Raw genomic sequence first — 22178 nt, 5'->3', positions numbered from 1 at the left:
CTGCTTAATTGAGGAGGAACATCCTAGACACTTGATACAGTCTTGTATGAATATAATTCCCGTTCATGTGTTACTTGGTCTTTGGGAGGGATCTTAAGATTATCTGTAATGAAGTAAAAAAAGAAATTTTAAATTAAGAATTAAGAGCATGCGTTGTGACAAAATGTAGTAAACTAACACCTCATAACTGTAAAATGACTTACTTGTTAGTCTTAAGAAATCATTAATGTTTGTATATATTGTATACATTGGTTAAAAAAGGTCCCAAACCCTGACCTAAAGGTTGTCAATAGGCTGAAGATGCCCAAAATAATGGGTGAAACATGTACCTGACCTAATTCTTCATTTAAAATTCCTTTTTTTACTTCTTTTGCTTTACGTCACACCGACACAGATAGGTCTCATGGCGACGATGCGACAGGAAAGGGCTAGGAGTAGGAAGGAAGCGGCCGTGGCCTTAATTAAGGTACAGCCCCAGCATTTGCCTGGTGTGAAAATGGGAAACCACGGAAAACCATTTTCAGGGCTGCCGACAGTGGGGTTCGAACCTACAATCTCCCGAATACTGGATACTGGCCGCACTTAAGCGACTGCAGCTATCGAGCTCGGTTTTTACTTCATTACAGATAATCTTAAGATCCCTTCCAAAGACCAAGTAACACAGCAACGGGAATTATATTCATACAAGACTGTATCAAGTGTCTAGGATGTTCCTTCTCAATTAAGCAGCAGCCTAAAACTAAGAAACAGCTTAATATTGTACTCTTGACAATTCCTCGCCGGCCCCGTGGTGTAGGGGTAGCGTGCCTACCTCTTACCCAGAGGTCCCGGGTTTGATTCCCAGCTAAGGTCAGGGATTTTTACCTGGACCTGAGGGCTGGTTCAAGGTCCACCCAGCCTACGTGATTAGAATTGAGGAGCTACCTGACGGTGACGTAACGACCCCGGTCTAGAAAGCCAAGAATAACGGCCAAGAGGATTCGTCATGCTGACCACACGACACCTCGTAATCTGCAGGCCTTCGGGCTGAGCAGCGGTCGCTTGGTAGGCCAAGACCCTTCAAGGGCTGTAGTGCTATGGGGTTTGGTTTGACAATTCCTTGACATTACACGAGACCCGAAGTCAAGACGCTTACAGTTTCATTCACAACAACGTTCTTGACCAGTCTGTTTACAACAATCGGTTTTAAATCTCCACTAGTGTTTGACAACACATTTCAATATTAGTTACGTCAAGAACATGAACATGAAATATGTGGGTCAAATAAGCCCCAGTATCAATATCCTCCTTTCCTCAAGACTTATGATAGAGAAGATCAATTTTTAAGTATAGAATAGAACTGCCAAGTTAAAACACAATTAATTTAAATTTATATTTTCAATCTTGACCAGCCTACAATTAACAATCAGTTCAAAAACCCCACTTGTTGACACCACATCCTGATATTAGTTACGGTACGTCAAGAACATGGTATGATATAGGGGGTCAAATGAACCCTGGTGTGTAATATCCTCTTTACCCAAGACTTACGATAGAGAAAGAAGATCCATTTTAGTTTTGGACATATTTTCAAATTAAATAGAATAGGACCAACAAAAAAAAAAAAAAAAAAGTTTAATGTGTTAAAACACCATTAACTTATGTTACCCAGTTATGTTTAGTTCACATTTTTTAAATTATTATCCTGGCATGTTAGTCTTAAGAGATCATTAATGTTTGTATATATTGTGTATGTCTGCCTCTGTAGTGTAGTGGTTAGTGTGATTAGCTGCCACCCCCGGAGGCCCGGGTTCGATTCCCGGCTCTGCCACGAAATTTGAAAAGTGGTACGAGGGCTGGAACGGGGTCCACTCAGCCTCGGGAGGTCAACTGAGTAGAGGGGGGGGCTTGATTCCCACCTCAACCATCCTAGAAGTGGTTTTCCGTGTTTTCCCACTTGCTCTCCAGGCAATTGCCAGGATGATACCTAACTTAAGACACGGCCACTTCGTTCCCTCTTTCTTGTCTATCCCTTCCAATCTTCCCATCACCCCGCAAGTCCCCTGTTCAACATAGCAGGTGAGGCCGTCTGGGCATGGTACTGGTCATCCTCCCCAGTTTTATCCCCCGACCCAGAGTCCCAGAAGACTTCACTACAGAAGTGAGCTGCCAGCGGTTCACGACTACACGAGGCTTGTACCAGAGCAACACAGAAGGAAAGCAACCAAGTGATAGCTGTTCCCGCCACTGTGCTTCCTCACTACATAAAAATTTATTTTTCAGAAGTAAATTCGTAGTTATTTTAATAACCAGAACCTGCAGGCAAAAATGCCTCATTCTTTTTATGTACCTTTCATAATACATTACAAAGTACAGTATAATATCCCTTAATCACAAGGAATTATGGGCGTTTCAGAGGCGGGTGTGTTCACTCCTTGTAGGTCCATACGCACAGTATGGTTTTCTTAACGTGCAATGTGCTACAGCAGATTAATCTTGCTGAAATTTTTGCTTGCATATCAGCAGGCCATTATTCTAAGTTATCTCCAAATTTGACAACTCCCAGAAGCTATCGCTTTGTTGCTTTCCTTCATTTTCCTTCTGTTTTGCTCTGGTACAAGCCTCGTGTAGTCCATCACTCTCAACCACTGGCAGCTTACTTCTGTAGTGAAGTCATCTACAGTATTTATATGCTGCATGCATTTTTATCAGTGCATAATTGTCTAATGTTCAGCGAGTTATGCAATAAGCCTATGTGTGCGATTTCTTTCTTTAACATTAAGACTAATTATTTTCTACCCCAATTTGCTTTACAGTCAAAACAAAGAGGCGTCATCTATTGAATAGCTCTAGAATAATAATTTAGTAGAAATTTCTTTCAGCCAGAAACACAACAAAATTTGTGAAAAATTCTGTGATGAAAATCCTTTACCTGTGAGGAAACTAAATGGTAATTTGAAGGTTTTTCCTCAAGTAATGTGCACATTTAAGAAGTGCATACTTTACAGAAAACCGACATTTACGAAAAAGCCTGTTCCTTATATAACTAAAGTTTTTGAATCCATTGAAACTAAATCAGCACAACATAAAATTTAGAAATATTTTCATGTATAATCAGTTTAGAAAATGCCTGAAAAGGAAAACATACTAAATTTGTTTCAACACACTGAAGAACCTCCATTTGATTCAAACCCATGCACTACTACAGCACCTACCCGTAGAATTTGATTACATAATTTTCAACAGGCAACCAAGATACTCATTTGTATATGCAACAGTGGCAAGATTGAAATAAAAAAGCCAGTGAAAACTTCCGAAGATATAAACTTAGGAAGAACATCCTCGTCTACAAAATGTTGCATACCGTATGACTTCAAAAATATCACAAAGCTGATGAATAGTAATTAATCTGCAGAGAAATCGCAAGGTCTTTCTATGAAACCTACATAAGATACTCTGTAGAGCTTTAATTCACTTGCAGAATAATGATAACTTACCAATTTGTACATTATTTAGCTTGAAGCATCTGAACAAGGATCCTGGTCAGCAATCATCTTCTCACTTCATAACCGTTAAAATTTCAACATGAAGACAAACTGATCAATACTGTTCTATTTAACAAAACTAATAGAAGGAAAGCAGGAAATGACAGCAACAATATAAATACAGTAGTATCTTTACATTTTATTATTTTCCTAGTTTTCACATCAATATGGAATGGTTTCAAAAGTGATGAGATGAGATGAGTGATTACAGTAATGAAAATTATGCAAGAATACTTTCAGATCATAACACATACATTATCTGGATTTTTAAATTAAGTCAGAGCAAAAGTCGAAGAAACAAATTACAAAACAAATTTAAGGAATTTTGAATAATTAAGACATTTTCTGCAAGCTCTGCCTTTTTTTTTTTTTCCTAAATGAACAACAGAACAATTTCCTTCGTGACTAGGTCGGAACAATACTGTTGCTCTCGTCAAACTTATTTATCGCCTGAAAAACGTTTAAGTTATCTTATTTACAGTTATCTTTAGTAACAGTACACGCTTTGCTAGAGAAACACAAGCAGAAATACTTTTATCAGCTGAAAAACTTCACAATTAAATCTTTGTTCAAATTCACATTTTTTTAAAAGAATAATTCACTAGTTACTAATTTTTTTTTTTACATTTAAAGTTTCTAGCATGTCATTAGTTTAGCCTCAAAAGGACGGGCATGAAATTACTCTGGAAGATAAGCAAGTTATATTATTTGCATTGTTTCTAGTGCTAACTCCACATCCCTCTGTTTGCTATGCTGGTACTGTCACTAAATTATTGTCTAAAATCTATCTGCCACATGGACAACACATAAGAAATATCAACTTTTTAAAACCGTGGAGCTCAATATGAGCCGAAAAATACTACAGTTGATATTCTTATCGCATCAACTTTAGTTCCATTGCCATTTTAAACAATGGAACATCAAAGTTGCAGAATAGTAATACTACAAATTATATTTACATTATAATATCATACACGATTCGCCTGCCGGCTCTTGTAAATACAACCGATTCTTTAAAACTACGTGGAATACAACAATTCGCAGCCTCGAGGTGCAAAGAGTTTTATATACATTTAGCTCAGTCTCAAAAATAGTAATTTTACTTGACAATTTTCCCCGTCAGTAAATTGATGTTCCACATGAGCTATTCTGAACCCGAAAGGGAGCGTTCCTAAGACACCATCACAATTACATTACGGAAGGGTTATTGCAACAGTGACATTAAAATCAATGTGTGAAGTTTTTTTGTAATGAAAAATTCAGGGATGTAAAATCTAATGAATTTCATTATCTGGAAGATAGTGGCCGTGTGTAGAAGATATACTGCCAGCCTTATAACTTCCAGTCAAGGTAGTGAAGAAAACAAAATTATGCAGTAGTTTTCTGGAACATATGCGAGTTGCTCCCCTCAATGTTTAGTAAACAATTTGTAACAGATCATGTGGACTGCAGTTGACCTTCGAAAAAGGCACGATGGCAAAATGAAATGCAAGTTACTTAACAACTATGGCACCTGACAAAAGGTGTTTGTACAAATGTTCTTTTGGAGTTCTTTCTAATACACATAGATTTGTTTCAGTTGATCTCTGAGCTCAGCAGGTATCGTGTAAACTTCTTGAGACGGTTTCCTCTTGACGAGTCGACGCCAGCGCCCTCTCAAGTTCTTGCGGAAACCCCTACAGAATCCCGGCCTTTCCGCAGGTAGTGGATGTACGAGCGTATCCTACGAAAAAGAAAAGAAAAAAATATATATTAGTCTTTCACGCATTCATACTACAGACAATTTGCAACAGATCATATGTGCAGCTGACCTTCGGAAAAAGAAAAAAAACACTGTGGCAAAATGAAATGTAAGTTACTTAACTACGGTACCTGACAAAACTGAATTTAATCATAAGAAAGAAGGAACAAGTACAAAAGCAGAATGTCAACAATGAAAGATTTAAATTGAAATACTTTCAAGACTTATCATTTATAGTACGGATTGTGTTTTAAATTCAAAACAAAACTGTACTTTAACAACAACAACAAAAAAAAAAAAAATCACGTAGTACAACACTTTGCCAATAGATGGAAGTCTGGTCGAATCTTCGAGCTATGTGTAAAAGCGCCATATTTCAAACCACATTATCTTGCAGGCTCGTCACCCGAGACTATACTTTCAGTCATAAGTGGCTTTACATCCACTGATATACACCATATCAATCCAAAGACCATTTTAAGAAAATGACAAACAATAATTGAAGTTTTAAAAACACTACCAATACCACTAGTCATTCACTCCTGTTCACAAAAGAAAGCTTTTAATACGAAGGGCGAATATAGACTTACGACACTGCTAAAGTTGTATTTAAAAAAAAAAATTAAAAGACATTATTGATAAATTAAACTTAACCATTTTCCAATGAATGTCGTAACTGGAATATGTTACTACCGCGCATGAAGTAGTTTGGTGTACAGTAGTAAGTTGCGCTGCAGCCAAATCTTGTTTACTGGAACCCGCGGTAACTTCAGAAGACATGGCTCAGCATATCCGTTCACAAACTAGACCGAAGAAACCCTGCTACTGATACATTCGTGTTGTAACAGAATTTCCTTCGCACTGCGGCCTCGAAATTACATGCATGTTTACGATAACTATCTTCTAAGGTTATCCCCATCACTCGCTGACATTGAAACAACACTGCGAACAACTTTCTCCAGTCCCCAGCATAACCCACATTTAACAGTACCAGCCAAGTAATATCGGTTCCTACAGTACGATTAGGTAACTTAGCAAGCTGGGAAGTGTGTTAATGATTACTGAATGTAAAACTACTAGCGTTTTGGTTAAGAAAATGTACTCTAAGATATATGGTACTTCTCTTACAACCCAGAGATCTTCATAGTTTCGAAAACAAAACAATTATTATCATCCGATACATCATGAAAGGCATTTCTTTAAGTCAATCTTTCAAATGTGGCTGAATTGAAACTACAAAATCTACAACAGCCAATTAGGCCTAACAAAATTAATATTAATTTTTAACCCTTAACTCTCAATCATTAACAAGGTCCACACAGCACTCTTCAATTTTGCACATCCCCCCCCCCCCCTCAAAATTAAGCCACAATCTGACATTCTGCTTTGACAATGAACACATCCAATACAACTGGTAAAATATATATAAAGTCTACACAACATTTTAAGATTGTAAAATTCTGAATGGCAATCTGACATACTACTTCGAAAATAAAACAACTGCTAAGCCACCCGTTTTCTCCGTTACCACGGTTACACTTACACTCCAAAACCAATTTAAGACTTGCCTTATCAATCCTTGGAAATGCAGAGCACCATCTCGTCACAGCTACCGTTTAGTCACCACGGACCACCGATTAGATTTTTTGTACTCACCTTAACATTTGCAGCGAGGTATTTGATCTCAGCCAATGCCGGTCAAACTCGGTCTCTGCCCAGCCCTAACAGCATACCCCGCTGCTGCTTATATGCGACCACAGAATAAACATGCCACACAAAACTAGTCTAGTGTTGCATATCTACCTGGTCGTTGCCGTACAGCGAGTATTGTGCGGGGTATTGCCAGAGGAACTGGGGTGGTTGTTGAACTGCACCAGGCGTCTGCTCCGACGCCAAGTTGACTTGTCCTTGCTGTGTCATCGTCACCCCCGTGGTAGTTGTAGTGGTAGTCTGGAGCACCACATCAGGAACCAGATCCTGGGGATGAATATCGCTGTTCTGGTTGTCATCCCTCTTCCTCAGTTTACTGCGGACCAAACGGAGTGCGATTATAGTAGCGTTGGTACCAACCATTTTGTTGTGCTGTCTTTTTTTCTTCAAAAAAGACAAAAGTTTTTCTGCTAGAGTGCTAATGTTTGAAGCACTTTTGGAAGCCACAGTTCTAGGATATATACACCACAGTGTGCCAAAGAAGCACCTTACGGAGATCCTTTATAATATAAAGGATAATTGAGGCAGATCAATTCAATTCATCACACTTATTATTGCACAGCCGAATGTTTCTTTGGTTTCGTTACTTTAAAACAGATCACAGACACAACGCTTTAGCACTGAGGAGTTTGCACACGCACCAAAAGCACTTTCAGGTAAGAGAGGTTTCGTGCGCTAATGTCCCGCCGTGGACTCACGCTGGCCTACCCACACGACCTCACACTGGTGAGAATGGCTCTAAGCAACCTTCGCTTACTGCACACTGTTTTAAAGCCACGCCGTGACGTCACGGACGCTTCTTGCTCATTGGCTAGCTGGCTTTATCTACACCAATCGCTTGCCACGGAATGCGCGTCGTTTCCGTCAGAAAGTAGTTGCATTCAAACTATGATCCCCACAGCTGGTCTTTGGAAGGAGAACAAAAACCCAACGCGGCGGAAATACCAAGACAACTTTGTCAAGTGTTTTGTTTTTCAAATGTATCCTCGGTCTTACGTACTTTCTCAGTAATCTACGAAAATCAACACTTGCCATTAACTAGAAAAGTTGTACAGTATTGCAATGCATTTATAATTATGTTTAAGGTAAAGATCGTCCTTAATTGCCTTCGTTTCTAGTTGCTTTAAAAATGAAAGCCCTTTAGAAATAAAATTACTCTCTATAGCAATGAAAAAAAATATTTATTTCACAAATAATGTGGAAACGAATTGTTACTGTCTATTTCGTTATTAAAACTTGAAAGCGTGCTTAAATTTCCCCTTGCCTTGGAAAATTGTATACAAAAATGTATCTTATTATAACAATTATACTATATAGCTATTTCCATTATTATCTTGCACGAATATTTATTATTATTATTATTATTATTATTATTATTATTATTATTATTATTATTATTATTATTATTATTATTATTATTATTCTTTTACGGCCGCATTGGACCACTGTAGTCAATTTCTGTCCGGTCTTCTGTGATATTTTATGTTTTTATCTTTTTCTGATCTAACATTATTTCTTCATTCTATCTGATCTTCGTTGTCGTTCTTCTTCTGAATACCCTTTTACTTGTTTCTCTTTTATCACATTTTGGTAGGAATCTAACTTTACTATTCTTCAATTTATTTACTTTGTTTGATTTATTATTATTATTATTATTATTATTATTATTATTATTATTATTATTATTATTATTATTATTATTGCCTGTCATTAGCAACACGATATTCGTGTTCGTGGATTGTAACATGTGTTACGCTGAATGCTTTGTTAATAACAGCGCTGCATTGAAACACTTTCTGAATTTCAGTATCATCTTAATGAACGGCTGTCACGATACGGTATTATCGTGTGCCAGAGCTATTAAAACTCTTTTCATGGAGTTACCGGAGCCTCAAGTCACGAAATGGGCTGGTTTACATAAGGCAGTGTGTCATGAGCTTACATGCCACAATAACTTTCAATATGAAAAAAATTACCGATGTTATGGGGCTTATCGCTCGTTAGACACTTAACATTAATAAGAGAAAAAGAGGCAGGACTAGTATTTTTGCTGGTTTCAATAAACCATGAATAAACTGTACAGTACATGGAATAAATGTAAAAAGAGGAAAATACAGTCCTCCAACAGTTTTCAGTTTTAATTCAACGATAAACGAACATTCAAGAGAACTTTCACAGATTAAGCCAGTTAAAATGTATACTTCGTTTTGGGACATACGAACCGTGCCCTCATACCAGTACTATAGGGAAAGAGTATAGCCAGGTTTACTGTTTCGCTGGCTCTATCTTTCTCCTGAGTGGCCCATTTTATTTTATTTTTCTTTTGTCGGATACATTAAAGTAACATGATTTTAAATTAGTTACCATAAATAATAATAAAAATAAAACTGAAAACAAGAACTTGAAAAATAAAAAAATTAAGATCATTCGGAAAACCTTAGGAGCAAAATACACCCAAGACGGTTACAGGTTACAATCAATCAAAATAATAGAAAAGTTCTCAAACAACGAAATTGGCATTAGGAAAAGACGAATAAAATTCTTCGGTCATCTCACTAGATTACCAGAAAATCGATTGACAAAAAGGATAATAGATTATGTAATTTCACTTAAGAACTGAACATCCTGGCTTAAAGAACTTCGAAAGGACCTCAGAAACGCAGACATAAGTTCAAAAGACATTCTAGAAAGAGACATCTTTAGACACGAAGTAAATAAATGGAAAGCTATATGAGAGCAACCACAACAAAAAACAGTACAGACCAAAGTGGTCGGAAGAACGTCAACAAGCCTTCTCGGAAGGAATGAGTCTATTGGAACAACAAGAAGAACCCACAAAAGAACCGATTGAGTTATTCGCTTAACGTCTTCCAATATTGGGAGAATTCGCTGTAATAATAATAATAATAATAATAATAATAATAATAATAATAATAATACCTATTAATCATCGTCATCGAGTCCGGATTTGTATGTAGAGATAGGATAGATTGTAACATCTTCAAACTAATTTCCCTGAATTATTGGCAGTACCAACACATTGTCTACTTACGGCATATAGCCTGTGCATTGACAATGCTCATACTTCAGCCGTAATAATATTGTATTATAACTGAGTAGGTTATTTCCAGACATCAACAAAACTTGTGACACACTTGTCTTGAGGTTTCGAACTTGGAGAACATTATTGTGTGAATGCAAATGCCTACATGCAGAAGTAAGTTAAGCCACGTTCTGTAAGCACATTTCACATCATAGTTACGGTAATTCTAAGAGGATAACTAGGGCTCATTATGGATCTCAAGGCAAAGAATGTGTCAGAGGCATGGTTCTTCAGTTTAATTGAAAGCAGTATTCGAAGGAAATAGCTGTCCATGTAACCTAGGGCCCATTCTACTCGATAGCGGGGGCTAAAGAGATCAGTTCAGCTCTGTGAGCGAAATGTGTTATCGACGCTGTCTGATAATCTTTGTCCTTCAGAGCAACGATTAAGTAAGATGGATTAATTGCTCTAATTTTGTGTCGTAAAAGAAGCGCTCGCCCTCAAACGTCGACAAACGCCATGTAAAACAATTGAAATACAGCGGCCGTGACTCGAGACCCAGGTAATACACGAGAGTAGATGGAAATGCGAACTTCCAGATTCTAGAAAACTCTAGCTCTCGTATCATACGATCATAAGATCCATATTTAATAATACAGTATGTCGTTTGCTTCGATTCGTATTTTGACTGGTTTAAGTGTAACGTCAAGCCTATTGATCCTCAAGTGTGGTTTCTTATACTAGGTATAGATCGATAATTTAACAGAGCTATAATAGTACGGTAATAATAATAATAATAATAATAATAATAATAATAATAATAATAATAATAATAATAATAATAATAATAATAATAACGTCTGTTAAGTCCTTTCAATGTGTATGCATGTTTTAAGACCCATTTCGTAGGTTTGTATCTCATAAACTTTACTTGCGTTTTAAAATCAACCGGGACAAAATAATGGCATAATATTAAGTATTTGTTTCTTTTCGTTCATCAGCAGGGATCCAATAGCAACAAATCACATTTAAAAAAATAAAATTTCTGCCACAACTTCGGGTACTCGACGATTTTTACGGAAGATGTTACTGTATGAGCATAATTACTTTTGTGCGAGCTAATAATACCAAGTTATTACCTACAATAAAATGCATCCAAAAATTATTTCATCCTATTAAAACGGCTCCCAAACAGAAAATATATTTTCCTCAAATATTTCGAGGTAGGGGAAAATATTTTTTGCAGGTCTACCTTGTAGCTTTTAGGCAATTAAAGGAGTATACAGTAGGCTACTGACTTTTCCGAGAAAATTGTACCTGAAGATTTAATAATGTGATCTGTTAGCAGGGACCAGTGGTGTCGCCAATTTAAATACACTTCTGTTGAAGAAACAAACATATAATACATTTTCGGATTCGAAGGAGTGAAAACTTTTAAAATGCCTTTCAAAGAGCAGGGATATTTCTATCGTGTCAGTATACTATACTTACTGCTGCCTGAGACTCGCCTTCTTGGGGTAACAAATGTGAGATTAAAATGGTTTCAGTTTCAGAATGTATTCTGCCTTTTTGTAACTTTGTAGATTATTCCAGACCGATGCCTTGGTATAGAGCGGGACTTCCTGTGCGTTATCTCCTTGAAGTGCGAGTGAGTGGTGTAAAATGGCTGGCAGCCAGTCACGAGATTTTCCTTGAATGCGGCTTGTTATGTCAGAGTCCCCTCCTTACACCTCGCACTGTCTACTCGTTCTATGATTCTCCTCTTCTAGTGACGAAAGAAATGTTTCCAACACCAACGTGGGAAGAATGTATCAAGCACGATAACAATAATTACTGTGACAGCTTAAATATCATTGCTATTTATAGATCCCTACTTATTCAAGTCTTACAATATACTGTACGTATACCTACCAAGAAAGCATATGTTGCGAAAATACCGCTGCCTCATCAGTGGGCTACAGTACCATCATAGCTTAACACTGCCAAGAAAATTCGGTCCAGTTGGTTGCGCGATTCGAGCTCTGTAGCTATTAGACTGCATTCGGGAGATAGTGGATTCGAATACCAATATCGGCAGCACTGAAGATCGTCTACCGTGATCTCCCATTTTCACACCGGGCACCTTCATTAAGGACACGACCGCTTCTTGCCCAAAGGTTGGTTAGATCCTCAATGTTTATGCAGTTATAAGGACACCGCTAAAACAGATATCGGCGCCAAAAGAAGGTGTACTAGGCACGATGCAGAGTGGGGCAGTACCATTGCTTTCCTCATTAAACCAGACAGTGTTATTACAGCACGGTTAAGAGTAGCTCCTTTCATTACACTTGTGCTCAGCACCACCCAAACTGTCACAGCCGTGCATGAGATTCAGACTTGGATGGAAGCTAAATTCTGTTCCGGGCTGTGGCAGCTCTGAGTCGGCGAGACGTAAAACCGATAGCAAAAAAATAGACCGCGCAGCTTTCTTCAATTTTAGTGCAACGATGTGTTACAACGCAACCCGCTCGACAACGATTACTTTCGGCACAGACAAGGGACTGGCGTTTCAGCCCAACTGTATTCCTGCGCATAATACTACAACAGACATGACTTGAGTGTTGCTTTCAAATCTTCAGGAAAAGAAAAAAGAAAAGGGAATTCATTGTCTTGTGTATTCAAGGGCAGCATCCGCGCCGGAGAACAAGAGGACAAGACAAGCTGCAGGGTTTATACAATACGAGGCCATATTGCTTTCCGTTATGAAGGCTGCTCGGAGATATACGAGGAAGTTCACTATCGGACCTCAGGAGCGATGTCACCCGACAATGCGGCTAGAATAAGGGACAGACCAATACACCAAGGAAAGAGAAACCACTTTTCCCTTTGAGAAATATGTGTCCCGGTCATGGCCATCCATCAATGGCTGTCAAATTGCTAATTTCAGATGACAACCAGCCATAAGACATACACGGCCTGCACGAGTGCTAGGTAACATTGTTTGACCCCATACCTTACATCACTGCACGGTTGCTAGGTAACATTGTTTGACCCCATACCTTACATCACTGCACGGTTGCTAGGTAACATTGTCTGACTCCATACCTTTCATCACTGCACGGTTGCTAGGTAACACTGTTTGACTCCATATCTTTCATCACTGCACGGTTGCTAGGTAACATTGTTTGACCCCATACCTTACATCACTGCACGGTTGCTAGGTAACATTGTTTGACCCCATACCTTACATCACTGCACGGTTGCTAGGTAACATTGTTTGACTCCATACCTTTCATCACTGCACGGTTGCTAGGTAACATTGTTTCACCCCATACCTTACATCACTGCACGGTTGCTAGGTAACATTGTTTGACCCCATACCTTACATCACTGCACGGTTGCTAGGTAACATTGTTTGACCCCATACCTTACATCACTGTCTGCACGGTTGCTACGTAACATTGTTTGACCATCCATCCTTACCTTACATCATTGTGTGTGCTAGGTAACATTGTTTGACCATCCATCCATACCTTACATCATTGTGTGTGCTAGGTAACATTGTTTGACCATCCATCCATACCTTACATCACTGTGTGTGCTAGGTAACATTGTTTGACCATCCATCCATACCTTACATCACTGTGTGTGCTAGGTAACATTGTCTGACCATCCATCCATACCTTACATCGCTGCCTGCACGGTTGCTGGGTAACACTAACCATGCTGGCCTTTGGTCACAGGGGTCCCGGGTTCGATTCCCGGCAGGGTCGGGAATTTTAACCTTAATTGGTTAATTTCGCTGGCACGGAGGCTGGGTGTATGTGTCGTCTTCATCATCATTTCATCCTCATCATGACGCGCAGGTTGCCTACGGGAGTCAAATCAAAAAGACCTGCATCTGACGAGCCGAACTTGTCCTCGGACACTCGCGGCACTAAAAACCATACGCCATTTCATTTCATCACTGCCTGCACGGTTGCTAGGTAACATTGTCTGATCATCCATCCATACATTGCAAGACTGCGTGCACGGTTGCTATGGTTACACATCCGTCACACCTTTTGTCGCGTTGCGTTTCAGAAATGTTCGGATGACGCCCAGCCATAAGGTATACAGTATTAATATCAAAATATCGGGTGAAATCTGTCATCGTTTACAGTTATGTACGAGAGGGACTCAAGCAATGCCGATTATTGATATCTGGAGGAAATTTATATTTCCTTATCGACGATTTTGGAGGTTTAAATATTTTCTGATTAAATTAGTGTCAGTCCTCCTCCTGAAAAACATTTCTTATTGCGAGAAACCTATAATGTGTCTTACGGCACGCCCATTGAGGGTCAGTTTCTGTAATAAATAATTATGTGCGTTGTTATATCGTATGCTGGGTACGAATCTGTTCCAGATGAACGTTCGAAATAAGAACATTAAAAAATAATTAGTAAATAATCCTACAGTTATGCCATCAATTTCTAGTACTTTCCCACACAAGGTGGTCGAAAATAACGGGACAGATCGGGGAAAGGCTATACTACAGAGTAGATTAAACACAGAGTTGGAGAGAAATTATGGGATGTAATCCGGTTGAAGGAGTTTAACGAATTAGTTCCATTATTTTCTATTGCTAAACATTTTAAAGGATGTCACAGTGCCAGAATTTCGCCCTGAAAGGGGGCTGTTTAAAGCGTCAATACATGTAACAAGGCGGCTCTTATGGATTTAAGTATGCTTTAAAAGCCACTCGGCCACGCGGGAATTCGATCCTGAAATGATGAGCCTAGAAGCCGGGTAGAAGTGAGGGTTAGTAGTCTATCCACTGGATCCCGAGTTTAAACCCTGACGACTTCGACTAAGATTTTTAATAAGAGTGTAGAAATGTTCGTAGTGTTGCCACAACTGCAGTAGGTTCAAACAAAAATGACTCGTCATGAAATTCCAACTGCCATAAAAGCAGCTTATCAACAACCGTTGAACTGAAAATTGTCCACAGAACAGCGTATGTTTATTTTACAGAAGTGGTGGCAAACTGATCGAAATTATGAAGATATAAGACAATCTTTCGTTGAAAAGTCCCCACATACTCAGCCACTATGCAGGCAAACTATCTACAAATTAAATCAAAGGTTCGATGAGATAGGTTCTGTAGCTGACTTACCACACAGTGGCCGCCCAGAAGAAAATCTACAGGTCGTTGCACAGGCATTCATTCAATGTCCCAGGACAACAGAAAGAAGGGCTTCTAACAGAAGTGTAAGGGGAATGTTAAAAACCTTACATCTGACGTTTTACAGACCTGCACGCCCTAAACAAGGATGATCCTGATCGAAGACTGCAGTTTTCGTTAACGGACCTATGCCGCACCTGTATATCTCAGCGTGTTCAAATCCTGGTATGCAAGAGTATAATAAGACCTAAAGGAGTATACGGTACAAAACGCTCAGAATATTGGAGAGGAAAACCTTACAGGAGATACATGTATCAATTGTTACCCCGATAAAGAAGTTAAGCATTTGGATTGGTTACGACATTTAATAAGAATGTCAGTGGCAGTGGGGTAACGTTAGGGCCTGCACGGGGACAGACTTTCCAAGAAAAACGTAAGTAAATGAATAAATAACTTTACCCGAATGTACGGCAAAGGTGACATCGTGGTGTGTTTGTAGAATGGGCCGAAATAATTTGTTATCTAATTGGCCCAAAGCTTTGGGAGAAGTCTGTGGATATTGTGATATCGAATTTAATTTATTGCAAATTAAATTTAATGCAAAGTAGCTGATAACACCAAGAACTGGTCTTTAGTCTTGAAGATACAAAGAAAGGTAGGCAGTTTAACTCAATAACAAGGTCCAAGTAGATTTCACCATCTTATTTCTTTGATCTTCACAGCTGATTTATAGGCATCATAAATTTTAAGGCTAATAGTTGAGATACGAAGAGCGGTATAAAGTCTGATATGATTGAATTTCAGAGTTTTAGGAGCCTGTGGATTACATTGAATTCCGGAAGAGAAACTAAAGGCTCAAGTGCTGGTTCTAACCTTAAATTAACAATCTGAAAGGATGCAAGTAGCATTAATTAGTATCTGTACGACATATCTTAATGATTGTGTGACTTGTTTGAAGAGTGATACCCATCGTTCTCCTCAAAACAAGTCAACTGCTTGTGAATAAAGAATGCAATCTATGGGAATGAAAAGCAGTCGTAATGCAAAATGATGAAGGACTCAGCTTTAAATTCACAATTTCCGCTGGCCTTGAACGAGGTTCACTAACACTAGTGATGGAGCAGATCAGTGTCAGGAAGAGAGACGTAGCGGTTCGTTATACGCACAAATCCTGAAGAGTTTTATGAAAAACGATCAACATTGAATAACCTTTAAAATGGAATGGATCGTTTAATATAAAAACACTAGTATCAATAATATTAATACTAATCCTTGCGTACTTATGTTATTTCGCTTCGGATCCGCTATTTGACCTTGGCTCGCTCGGGGACTTTCCGAGAATTTCGATTTTACAGTACAACCAATACTAACTATAGTCAATTCAGAAGTTTTAACGTATAATTCTGCTGAAATATGTCCCGATACTTTCTTTTAGATCAAGGAAGCTTAACACAAAAGCTAAAACCCAAAATCATTTTTACTGTTATTAATAAATCTGCAGCCCTTCAAGCTGAGCAGCGGTGCTTGGTAGGCCATAGCCCTTCGGGGCTGTTGCGCCATGGAGTTTGATTTGGTTTTACTCATTAAAAAGATAAAAATAATACGTTTATGAAGAAATAATCATTGTAGGCTGCGTGCGATCTTCTTCTTCTTATCATCATCATCATCATCATCATCATCTTCTCTTTCTAATTCTTCATCATCGCCGTTTTCTTTTTTTCTGCTGCTTTTCCACACTCTGACGAGGTGGCGGGTGTAAACTGTGGACTGGCCCTGTTTTACGAACACATGACCCTCCCTATGTGCAGGGATGTATTCTCTGTGGTGGCTGGTAGTAAGGACGGTGCACGAGACAACTTGGGTAATCCCTCATGTGACGTATTCGTAATACAGTTACTGAACAAGTGTGGGCGGTCCAGCGCAGAACTGACGTACGAACTCTTCTCCAGCATCATGCCAACCAAGGTCGTCTGCTGGAATGGAATTCCCCTGGACTCGAGCCAGGACACTTCGACTCTTTCTGGGAAGCAAGTTTTCACACTTTCTATCCGTAAGCAGAATTCTAGACAAACTCCACCTTTGAGCTAACATTCGACGTAAGAGTGACATCACTCACAACTTAGTCCAGTACCATACTCATGTCAGGGGATAATCATCAACGGAGTACCTAATAAAACAAAACTTTTCCGCCACACGGAAAAGCATATAAATCATAGATATGGTACTGGTTCTCCTCCCCAGTTTTATCCCCGACCAAATGATTCGCTCTCCAGAACACAGCCCTTGTGGCGGTACAGGTGGGATCCCTCACTGAGTCCGGGGGGACAAACCAAACCTGGACGGTAAAATGAGTATTAGAAAAATTGGTATTTTAGGACATAAATGCGGGCACATTTCCAGAGTTTGTAGATCAGAGAATTCCCACTTCCATCCATGGTATCCCTTAGCTGTCGTAAGAGACGACTAAAAGGGGGCCTCGGGGACGTGGATTGACGACTACAGTCCCACTAGCTGAGTTTGGTATTGATTCGCAGCTGCTCACTTTCAAGTTACTACCGAGCAAGCTGGCCGTGCGGTTAGGGGTGTGTAGCTGTAAGCATGCATCCGGGAGATAGTGTGTTTGAACCCCACTGTCGGCGGCCCTGACAATGGTTTTCAATTTTCATACCAGGCAAATGCTGGGGCTGTACCTTAATTAAGGACACGGCCTCTTTCTTGCCACTCGTAGACCTTTTCTTCCCATAAGATGTGTCTATATCGGTGCGACGTAAAGCAAATTGTACGAAAAACATTTAAATCATGACTAACATCGACAATGAGGAAGCGAGCTTATCACGAGTACTCCTGTGACATATGAACACAGCAGGTGCTAGTACAGATCCAACTTTCTACCCACCATATCCCTTTCAACATGCTTACAGCAACGGATTTGCAAGTTTTTGTTTCCAGTACTCACTTTCGCTTGCTCAGTCGTGGCTGCAGGCGCAGGATCTGCAGCTATACACCGCGGAAGGAAAGCTATGGAGCCACTAACTTGCAAGAAAGTTGCCGATAAACTTCCTGCAAATAGCATAGGCTACCGTACATCACCCGACAGCTGGATGTAAAGGTGACAGTCGAATTACAACGCCTTCGCATCTAAACTACTGTGGTGTAGTTCTAACGTCACTTCTCTAATGACAGAGCTCGCACGATGCAGAATAGTAGGCCTACAACAGTTTCATTTTTCATTCTGTCAATCCTCATTCTCAATTTTCATTCTTACGGCTGGGGGGGGGGGCATCTGATATTAGCAATACTAATGGCCACGACCCTTGTTTACACTAATCAGCGTTTAAGATTCTTCCTAAACCTTGTTTAAATGAAACTGCGGAGCATTATTCCTCATCGTTATTTAAATCCCTGATTATTGTCGGGTAAAATTAAACAGTCAAGTTCCTGCGGTTACCAAACATAAACAGTGATCAGCAGTGAAGGTAAAATGGCTGTCAGATTTGGAGATGAACTGTTATATCTGGAACAGAATGGAAATGGGCGCGAATGTATAAAATAGTGATGAGAGGTGATCCTTTTGAATAACTTAGTGATAGGAAATATGTGGAAGGTTTTGCTGATCTAAAAAAAAAAGTTTCATTTCTTCCGGAAACAATGCAAAATAACCTACAATTTCCAATGTAGAGAATTCATCCTGTTTCTGCTTTCAACAGACTGCTCACTACATTGAGGTATTACGCCACTCGTTCCTTTAATCATTGTACGGGATACTATTAATATGCACAGAACAGTAGCAGCTCGGATTATACGCGTCGTGAGTAATATTATAGCTTCTACAATTATGATCTGTTTCAAAATCCTAAAAATTGGATGACCTTTTCTCTCTTTCGTTCTTCCGTGTTTCTAATAAGTACTGTCAGGAAAGAAGAAATTAATATTCCTCCTTCTCAAAAAAGAAACACGAAATCACCGAAGCGCATTCACTAGCAAGTTAAACATCACCTGCATGCGTAACTAAACATTGATTAAAAGTGGTGCTCCACACTTCTTTCTAACCAGTCCTTAAATTTAAACCATGCTTACGCACACACTGGTTAGCTGAATCTTAAACAAGATTGGTGCACTTGGCCATAAATGTGAGACGCGATGTTACCTAGCAACATTGATGTGAAGTACTGGTGGGAGACAAAGAGCCCTCACCTCATCACACTCTACAGAACTGGTGGTAGTTTCATAGGCCCTGGGTCAGTAGCACTGAACTCTACTCTCGTGGAGTCGAAATCCATACACATGTCTCTCGAAAACGATTCGGCAGGAGCAAATGAATTAACCGTTATCCATTTGAGCTTCATTTCTTGAAAGACATATTTATAATCATTTGATTTTCCCCAAAGGAAATTCGACACCATTTTTTTTTCTTTCAGTTACCAACCGACGGTAACAGGATGTGACATCTAGCAGTCCAACATCTCGACTAGTAACCACCTCCCTTAAAGACTGTACTAGATGACGTTCTTCAGTCCACGTTTCTGCACGGAAGCTAGGTAACGTTGTCTGACCCTCCATCCATACCTTACATCACAGCCTGCACGGTTGCTAGGTAACGTTGTCTGACCATTCATCCATACCTTACATCACCGCCTGCACGGTTGCTAGGTAACTTTGTCTGACCCTCCATCCATACCTTACATCACCGCCTGCATGGTTGCTAGGTAACGTTGTCTGACCCTCCATCCATACCTTACATCACCGCCTGCACGGTTGCTAGGTAACGTTGTCTGACCCTCCATCCATACCTTACATCACAGCCTGCACGGTTGCTAGGTAACGTTGTCTGACCCTCCATCCATACCTTACATCACCGCCTGCACGGTTGCTAGGTAACGTTGTCTGACCATTCATCCATATCTTATATGACAGCCAGCATGATTGCTAGGTAACATTGTCTGACCCTCCATCCATACCTTACATCACATCCTGCACGGTTGCTAGGTAACGTTGTCTGACCCTCCATCCATACCTTACATCACCGTCTGCACGGTTGCTAAGTAACGTTGTCTGACCATTCATCCATATCTTATATGACAGCCAGCATGATTGCTAGGTAACATTGTCTGACCTTCCATCCATACCTTACATCACCGCCTGCACGGTTGCTAGGTAACATTGTCTCGCCATCCATCCATACCTTACATCACAGCCTCCACGGTTGCTAAGTAACATTGTCTTACCATCCATCCATACCTTACATCACAGCCTCCACGGTTGCTAAGTAACATTGTCTCACCATCCATCCATACCTTACATCACCGCCTGCACGGTTGCTATGGTTACGCTTCCATCGCACATTTTGTCGCGTTACGTTACACAAAATGTCTGCATACATTAGATAGAGTTCTCCGTAGAAACGAGGAAGCTGTTCCGGAAAAGTTTCATCTGGTTTCATCATAACTTCGACGTTAAGTATATCAAACAATAAACTTTAGGGATTTTGAGATGTGATGCTAGAGGAAAATACTACTTTACGTCGTACCGACACAGATAGGTCTTATGGCGACGATGGGACAGGAAAGGCCTAGGAATGAGAAGGACGCGGCCGTGGTCTTAATTAAGGTACAGTCCCAGCATTTGCCTGGTGTGAAAATGGGAAACCACGGAAAACCATCTTCAGGGTTGCCGACGGTGGGGTTCGAACCCACTATCTCCTGGTCACCTAGTTTACCACCTTGCTTGTGGGGAATGAGGGAGTGACTACGGGAAGTCCTAGACAAGAGGTTTGGACGAGATGAAGACAGGAACAGAATACAAGAAAGTATAGAGATTGGGCTTCTGAGCTGAAGCGGCGTTTTTTTGAAAGTACAGTGCTCAAATACGTCAGCCTCGTGTCGATAGATATACTGGCACGTAAAAGAACTCCCGCGGAAAAAATCGGACACCTCAGCGTCTCTGAAATTCGTAAATGTAGTTAGTGCGTCGTAAACCCAATTATTATTATTATTATTGTTATTATTATTATTATTATTATTATTATTATTATTATTATTATTATTATTACAATTTGTTTTACGTCGCACCAACCCAGACAGGTCTTATGGCGACGATGGGACAGAAAAGGGCTAGGAGTGGGAAGGAAGCGACCGTGGCCTTAATTAAGGTACAGTTCCTGAATTTGCCTGGTGTGAACATGGGAAAATACGAAAGACCATCTTCATGGCTGCCGACAGTGGGGTTCGAACCCACTACCTCCCGAATGCAAGCTGATTGCTACAGTACGTCACCCAAACCGCGCAGCTACTTGATCGGTATTATTATTATTATTATTACAAGTCGCTTTACGTCGCACTGACACACACAGGTCTCTTGGCGACGATGAGACAGGAAAGGGCTAGGAGTGGGAAGGAAGCGACCATGGCCTTAATTAAGGTACAGCTCCAGGATTTGCCTGGTGTGAAAATGGGAAACTACGGAAAACCATCTTCAGGGTTGCTGACAGTCCGAATACTGGATACTGGCTTTATTATTATTATTATTATTATTATTATTATTATTATTATTATTATTATTATTATTATTATTATTATTATTATTATTATTATTATTCGTTTGGACTTCTAAAGAGCACGCAGAACAACTAGTTAACATTAGTCTTCTTGTTCTTCGTATCTTCCCAAAACTTCTTCATCCTCCCGCTATGGGTCTGTCGTTTTCCCTTGTATCCACGCGTTTTATTAGTTTCAAATGTCTTGCCGTTAGTTTCATGGCCAGCGTATTTTTGTTTCTCAGGTTCTATTATTATAATTTTTCTCTTCATTAAAAGAAAGAAATACTGAATACCGAAGGGAAACTGGTCTCAATGTGACAACACTGCGTTCCAGTCGTTCAAACCTGTCATAAGTTCGTGAAGCGCGACGGAATTTTTAAAAGGAAGAGCTCAAGTTTTGGCAGTAAGTGACTGGCTGTGTCTAACGGTGTACCTACTTGGAGCGATCTCCAGCTAGGAGGGTAGGTAAGCTAACTCGG

The 22178-nt window shown here is 39.7% G+C and overlaps 1 protein-coding gene across 3 annotated transcripts in view; it reads right to left on the bottom strand.

The window, feature by feature from the left end:
• Positions 1–3643: 3643 nt before the first annotated feature.
• The window catches only part of LOC136879258 (uncharacterized), a 673981-nt gene continuing 655446 nt past the window's right edge, over positions 3644–22178 (bottom strand). For all 3 annotated transcript variants that reach the window (XM_067153070.2, XM_067153071.2, XM_067153073.2), the window contains 2 exons: positions 7069–7291; positions 3644–5247 (listed from right to left, as the gene is read on the bottom strand). In XM_067153070.2, coding sequence (XP_067009171.1) covers positions 5080–5247; positions 7069–7291 — 391 coding nt within the window. In that variant the 3' untranslated portion in view covers positions 3644–5079. The remainder of the gene's footprint in view (positions 5248–7068; positions 7292–22178) is intronic.

This window comes from Anabrus simplex, chromosome 8, assembly GCF_040414725.1.
Source record: "Anabrus simplex isolate iqAnaSimp1 chromosome 8, ASM4041472v1, whole genome shotgun sequence".
Lineage (NCBI taxonomy): Eukaryota > Metazoa > Arthropoda > Insecta > Orthoptera > Tettigoniidae > Anabrus > Anabrus simplex.
This window is presented reverse-complemented; position numbering and strand designations above follow the sequence as displayed.